The sequence below is a fragment of the Rhincodon typus genome, chromosome 2 (genome assembly GCF_021869965.1).
Source record: "Rhincodon typus isolate 14 chromosome 2, sRhiTyp1.1, whole genome shotgun sequence".
NCBI lineage: Eukaryota > Metazoa > Chordata > Chondrichthyes > Orectolobiformes > Rhincodontidae > Rhincodon > Rhincodon typus.
The window spans coordinates 53,663,299-53,670,822 of NC_063333.1; the positions used below are offsets into that span (position 1 = coordinate 53,663,299).

At 43.8% G+C, this 7,524-nt stretch overlaps 1 protein-coding gene across 6 annotated transcripts in view; it reads left to right on the top strand.

Moving 5' to 3' along the window:
* The first annotated feature begins 639 nt into the window (after positions 1-639).
* The window catches only part of dazl (deleted in azoospermia-like), a 153,198-nt gene continuing 146,313 nt past the window's right edge, over positions 640-7,524 (top strand). For 5 of the 6 annotated variants that reach the window (XM_048613226.1, XM_048613213.1, XM_048613221.1 and 2 more), the window contains exon 1: positions 640-740. In XM_048613226.1, coding sequence (XP_048469183.1) covers positions 729-740 — 12 coding nt within the window. In that variant the 5' untranslated portion in view covers positions 640-728. The remainder of the gene's footprint in view (positions 741-7,524) is intronic. The other variant, XM_048613239.1, reaches the window with a different exon arrangement.

A 7,524-nucleotide genomic window follows, 5' to 3' on the forward strand; every position in this document is an offset into this window, starting at 1 on the left:
TCTACAAATTGAGCTGCTGTCGCGATAAATCTACATGATCTACAAAAAGCACGGCGGAAAGTTCAGAACTATCAGTGACCCCCCTCTTCAAATTAGACCGACATGTAACATCGTATAGACACGTTTATATCTCATCTCGAAATATATGTTTTATGATTCTGTATTTTATCGCAGCGGGATAGTTTCAATCTTTATGATTTCCGACATTGAAATAAGGAAACAAGGGTGATCCAATTAATTCGCAACCCCATTCCAGGAACTGAGAGTCCAGTGTTGGTAACTGAACACTTTATTTCCCTCTCTCCCTCTCCCTCTCCCTCTCCAACTTTAAACATTTTGTCCGTTAAACGGTTCTTCATTAAACAAAATGGCGGCCTTCAAATTCCAGCTTCACTTCACGCGCCTGCCGACTTAAAGAGCGGGCTAGCTTGGACTCGACCATCGTCTGCCTGGACGGGACACATTGGCAACAGACACTTTTTTTAAACAGTTGGCATTTTGAATCGATGTGATAGTGTTTCACTTTGTAGCGAATTTTCATAATGATTACGAGTGCAGTGACTAGTTGCAGAGACGGTAAACAGTTATTAATCTTCCGATGATTTGGTAAAAGCCCTTGGGGTACCCCTGCTGGATGGTGTTGAGTGGATGCAGCGTATAAATAGTAGGCGCGGCGGAGGCGCCTCTCGCCGAACGTCTTGGTTGTTGGAAGGCTGTTGTTGAGGAACATGGCTGAAATGGTAAAAGAAACAGGCGGGAAATAACTCGCGATCAGTCTCCATGTTCACTAGGTGGTTGCCATAATATGTTGGTTAACTTCTGTTTTGATACAAGTCGAAAACCCTTAAACCACGTGCCATGTTCTGGAGAGCCGCGGGAGGCGGAGTGCCGTCTCTCGACGCCGTTAAATGGCGGTTTGGACTCGTCAATATTTTTGGGGTTCGTGACGATAAATTATTGTGAGGCCGGAGGCTGGTGGGGAAGACTTCCTATTTGTACACACAGTTCCACCTCATCACCCTTTGGCTTTAATTTAGTCTTGAAACTGGTTGTTCTTTATCTCTTGTAAATTTGTTACTTTTTTGTAACTTGTCCGGTTAGCCAATGCCACGTTCACAGTAAACACACAATCGTAAATGCCTTCCCAGTCTTTGAGACATTCACGGGCCGCCGACTCCATTATCTTTATAAGTATGACACCGTAGACACAACTGCATTTGTCCTGACCAAGGAAGCGCACTGGGATGGGGAAGCGAAGTTATTTATTGGACCGCATCCAATGTTTGTTTCACCTTCACGTCACTTTTTTTTAAACCAAAAGGAAGTGCGAATTCGTGCAGATGAAAGCTCAACGTGGAGTTCTAGTTTACGAGAAGCCATTTGCCTCCTCGACACGTCCAACAAGAACAGAAAACAACATTACGGTCTCATTGTTTCATATTGAATGAAAAGAAAGCTTTTACACCTGACGAAATGGAAGACTAAAATGTGGGGTTGCGTGTGTTTAGGAAATTATTTTCATAATTTGTTATCCACAGCAACACCCCAGACATGCTTACCTTTAGGACATATTGGACATAAAACAATTTTGAACGTGTTACCACCTTTCCATCAAAGATTATTATTGACTGGCAGAAAACAGTAGGTATGAATGAGTCTGGTAGGATGTGGTGAGTGGAGTTTTGGAGTGGTCTGAGTTGGGGTCTCAACTTTTTACAGTATGCAGCAATCACTTGGATGGGGGGAATGTTATAGATAAATTTGCAGATGATGCCACGATAGGTAGGAAAGTATATGGTGTAGAAGACATATGATTGTAGATAGGTTCAGTAATTGGGCAAAAGGCTATTAGGAAATTGTGAAATTGTTCACTTTGGCAGCAAGAATGAAAAAGCAAAGTATTACTTAAATAAGAATGATTGTAGAATTCTGAGGAGCAGAGGAACTCCGGTATTCTGATGCACAAGTTCCAAAATTAACATACAGGTACAGTGTGTAATCAAGAACACTAATGGCCTGTTGTCCGTTATTATAATAGGAATGGAACGTAAAAGCAAAGATGGTACGCTTGAGTTATATAGAACATTAATGAGACACCATCTTGTACTGTGTGCAGTTTTGGTCTCCTTATTTGATGAAGAATGTAAATGCATTGGAACTGATGAGAAGGTTTACTACATTAATAACTGTAATGAATGGATTGTTTTTTGAGGATGATTTGAACAGGCTGGCTTGTTTCCACTTGAGTTTAAGAGGACTGATAACTTGATTGAAGCATTAAAGATCCTGAGTGGTCTTAGAAGGATGGATGTTTCCTCTTTGCATGAGTCCAATACATTTCCTTTAAAAGAAAACGTTTTTAGGATGTTTGAGAATTTTTTAGCGTTGTGAGATTTTGGAAGTCTTCCTTTGGAAACAGGGTCACTAAATATTTGTAAGGCAAAGTTATAAATATTTTTGAGCAGGGTAATTGAAGATTATTGTGGGTAGTTGAGAATGTGGATTTGATGTGAACAAATCAACTATAATCTTAATGTCACGGCAGGTTTGAGGGGCCAAATATTAAGGCACACGTAGTCCTGGGGTGACACCTGACATATGCTAAGGCTTAGTAATATGATTAAGCATTTATATTTTTCTCTGCTCACTTGTAAATTCCCAAATTTCTTAGCCTTTTTGACTACTTTTCTATTGATCTTCTAGACATTTCTATACTTTCTGTAAAGTATAGTTGTGACTTTAATTTTTCTGAGAATGCAATGTCTTTTGCTAACTTATGTCTCCTTTCGCCTGTCACTACTATTATCCAGTTGCAGTTATCTAATTTTTAAGGTTCTTTGTTTCTTTTCTATATCTGAGCTGAAAATGGGTGTAGCCATGTCGTATCTAATAAACAGAACGTCTATATTGAAACAGAAATAGGATGTAGAACAGACCACTAAAGTGTATCAGAGAGATGAGTGGAGCTAATTGAAAGGTATTTTAAAAGGTAATATTGAGAAGGAAAGAAGTAGATGCAGAGAGGTTTATTGTGTATGTGGCTAAAAATTGTGATCTATTCAAGATTAGATAGTGGATAAAAATTCAGGAGAGCCTGACAAGTAGGTACAGAGGTATAATGTTGCAAGGCTGTGGAGAGTTTTAAAGATTGTGTAACTGATGACGGGGAATTGAAATATGAACTTTTTTTTGTTCAGCCTAAGCTCTGCTTCCCAAACTTTTTTTTTCCTCATGAATCCATCTTGTTACTTGAAAGTTGTAGAGACCTGCTAGATCTAAGATGGTAGCAGGGACAAAGGCTGTTTAATCCACAGGATATTTAGGTGAAAAGCACCTAACTTCTGGTAAGGTTTTTTTTTCAGGATAGAATTTGAACACTGGGCTGCATCTGATCTTAACTGCCAATATTTAAGTGTGATTGTTAGCACTTCATCAGAGTTTTATGGCAGTCATTGCTGCATTGGAGGTTGTAACTCACTTTCGGAGGTGGCTGGGGAGAAAAGTGGCAGTAAGGATGTGCTGAGCGTTAAGGTTGGATGTTGAAGCACAAGTAAGACTTGACATCACATGACCAGTATGGATACAGGAGGTTGAGAGAAATAATTTGGATCTGTATGTATGAATGGAGCATAAATAGAGAATTGATCCTATGTAGGTGATGTGAGAGGACAGTTATTGCAAACCTCCATATTACTACGGAGCAAATTGATAGTCAATAAGACCAGCCAGTTGAATGTGCAGTTCATAGATTGGTGTGGGAGAAATGGATTCTGATTCATGGGTTAGTGACACCAGTACTAGCAAAAGAGGGAGTTGTATTGTTCTCAATGGCCTCTGCCTAAATAGTGCTGGGACCAGTGTTCTGATGAATCATAATAGAGGACTTTAAACATAAATATTTCAGTTGGGGAAGTGCCACAAAGAAGCTGTTTTAATGGAGACAGATTGCAGAACATTGCTAAACAAAGGGATCTGGGTGGCCTTGTACTTAGCCAGCAAAAAAGTTGGTACAGTACAATGGCGATGAAGAATGAGTGGAGATGTCTTGCTACAGCTGGATCATTAATGGATCACTAATGTCCTTTAGGAAAGGAAACTGCCATCCTTACCTGGTCTGGCCTACATGTGACTCCAGACCCACAGCAATGTGGTTGACTCAAGTGCCCTCTGGGAAATTAGGGATGGGCAATAAATGCTGTCTAGCCAGCGATGTCCTCATCCCGGAATGAATAAAGAAAAGAAAGCTGTAAAATGTGTTGGAGTCTGTCTAGAATACCAGAATTTTAAGGATACTTACATTGGAAGTAGTTCAGACAGGGTTCACTAGGCTGATTCATGAGATGAGGGGCCTGTCATATAAAGGCTTAATTGCGCATGTCAGGTGTGTGTTTGTTGGAGTTTAGAAGAATGATGAATGATCTTAATGAAATCTAGATATTGAGGGGTTTGACAGTTTAAATGTTGAGATGATGTTTCCCTCCAAATCTAGAATTGGGAGGCACAATTTTTTAAAATAAGGAGTTTCCCATTTAAAACATGATGGGGAATTTCTTCTAAGGGTAATTAATCTTGTAGATATTCTTTGCCTGAATGTATAGGAGACAACCATTGAATATATTTAAGACTGAGTCAGACAGGATTTTTGATTGACAAACAAGTTGATGGTTAGGAAGAACAGGCATAAAATTGCTTCTAAGGCCACAATCTGATCTGCCATGATCTCACTGAATGGCAAAGAATAGTAGATTGGTCAAAAGGCCTAATGTTCCTATTTGTTGTGATCTTATGAGAAGAAGGAAGTCAAATGTGTATCTTTCTAGTTGGGAGGGAAAGACACTTACGGAAATAACAGAACTGTACTTTGGCCATCTTGCCAAATCTTTGGTCCTTTGAAAGAGCTATTCTTTTCTCCTGTTTGTTCATGTTGGTGTTGCTGCTTAGGTCAGTAGTCATTGACCATCTGTAATCATCTTGGAGAAGGTGATGGTGGTGACCTGACTACTGGAACTGTTACGTGCACAATCTTGTTAGGAATGGAGTTCCAGGATTTTATTCCAGCAACAGTGAAGGAATGGTAAGATAGTTTTAAGTCAAGATAATGTGCAACATGGAGAAGTTGTTTGTGGTGGTGTTCCCACAGAAAGACTGAAGGTGAGTTACTAGCCAGAGAATTTATGGCCTCTGACATGTTTTGTGGCTATATTATTTCTCTGGCTGGTCCAGTTTAGTCTCTGCTCAGTGGTAGTCCTCAGGATGTTGACAGTGGGGAGTTCAGTGGTAGAATTAGAATTGAGTTTATTGTCATGTGTACTCAAGTACAAACGTGCAAGAATACAGTGAAAAATGTACCATGTTGCCACACACGGTGCCATCTTAGGTACGAAGTATCTAGTTACCAGTCTTAGGTACTAAAATAGATTAGGTACAAAAATAGAGAAATAAAGAAAAAAGCTAAAAGTCCTACATTACAGTTCTTCATGGTATATATTAGGAAAATAAATAAAGTTAAAAGATATAAATTATAGTCGTCTTATAGCCTGCAGTCGCTCCACGCTGAGGGCTTTCCACTGTACTGTGCTGGGCTGACCCCACCAGGCTCGCAAGGTGTTGACCGCCATCTGTGACAGGCTGACTGCTTCTGGCCCAGTCTGCCTGCCATGCCGCTCCTGGCGCCAGGCACCCCCTGCCAAGGCTTGATAATGCCTTGGAATGTCAGTGGGTGATTAGTTTTTTGCTTGTTGAAGATGGTCATAGTTGGCACTTGTGTGGCATAAATGTTACTAATGAGTCCAAACTTGATGATGTCCAGGTCTTAAATAACAAGGTGTAGAGCTAGATGAACACAGCAGGCCAAGCAGCATCAGAGGAGCAGGAAGGCTGACATTTCGGGCCTAGACCCTTCTTCAGAAATGGGGGAAGGGAAGGGGGCTCTGAAATAAATAGGGAGAGAGGGGGAGGCGGATGGAAGATGGATAGAGGAGAAGATAGGTGGAGAGGAGACAGACAGGTCAAAGAGGCGGGGATGGAGCCAGTAAAGGTGAGTGTAGGTGGGGAGTTAGAGAAGAGATAGGTCAGTCCAGGGAGGACAGACAGGTCAAGGGGGCGATATGAGGTTAGTAGGTAGGAGATGGGGGCAGTGCTTGAGATGGGAGGAGGGGATAGGTGGGAGGAAGGACAGGTTAGGGAGGCGGGGATGAGCTGGGCTGGTTTTGGGATGCGGTAGTGGGAGGGGAGATTTTGAAGCTTGTGAAGTCCACATTGATACCATTGGGCTGCAGGGTTCCCAAGCGGAATATGAGTTATTGTTCCTGCAACCTTCAGGTGGCATCGTTGTGGCACTGCAGGAGGCCCAGGATGGACATGTCGTCCAAGGAGTGGGAGGGGGAGTTGAAATGGTTCGCGACTGGGAGGTGCAGTTGTTTATTGCGAACCGAGTGTAGGTGTTCTGCAGAGCGGCCCCCAATCCTCCGCTTGGTTTCCCCGATGTAGAGGAGGCCACAACGGGAGCAGCAGATACAGTATACCACATTAGCAGATGTGCAGGTGAACATCTGCTTGATGTGGAAAGTCTTCTTGGGGCCTGGGATGGGGGTGAGGGGGGAGGTGTAGGGGCAGGTGTAGCACTTCCTGCGGTTGCAGGGAAAAGTGCCGGGTGTGGTGGGGCTGGAGGGGAGTGTGGAGCGGACAAGGGAGTCACGGAGAGAGTGGTCTCTCCGGAAAGCAGATAAGAGTGGGGAGGGAAAAATGTCTTTGGTGGTGGGGTCAGATTGCAGATGGTGGAAGTGTCAGAGGATGATGCGTTGGATCCGGAGGTTGGTGGGGTGGTACGTGAGGACGATGGCGGAGGCAAAGGAATTGGGAATAGGGGATGGCGTTTTTGCAGGAAGGTGGGTGGGAGGAGGTGTATTCTTGGTAGCTGTGGGAGTCGGTGGGCTTGAAATGGCCTCTGCCGCATCTGCTCCCAGGATGAGGCATTCCACTCCCGTACATCTCAGATGTCCTCGTTTTTCAAGGACCACAACTTGCCCCCGCTTCAGTGGTCGAGAACGCCCTCGACCGTGTCTCCCGCATTTACCGCAACTCATCCCTCACACCCCCTCCCCGCAATAACAACCAAAACAGAATCCCCGTCGTCCTCACGTACCACCCCACCAACCTCCGGATCCTCTGACACTTGCGCCATCTGCAATCCGACCCCACCACCAAAGACATTTTTCCCTCCCCACCCTTATCTGCTTCCCAGAGGGACCACTCTCTCCGTGACGCCCTTGTCCGCTCCACACTCCCCTCCAGCCCCACCACACCTGTCACTTTTCCCTGCAACCACAGGAAGTGCTACACCTGCCCCTACACATCTCCCCCCCACCTTACCCCCATCCCAGGCCCCAAGAAGACTTTCCACATCAAGCAGATGTTCACCAGCACATCTGCTAATGCGGTATACTCTATCCGCTGCTCCCGTTGTGGCCCCCTCTACATCGGGAAAACCAAGCGGAGGATTGGGGACCGCTTTGCAGAACACCT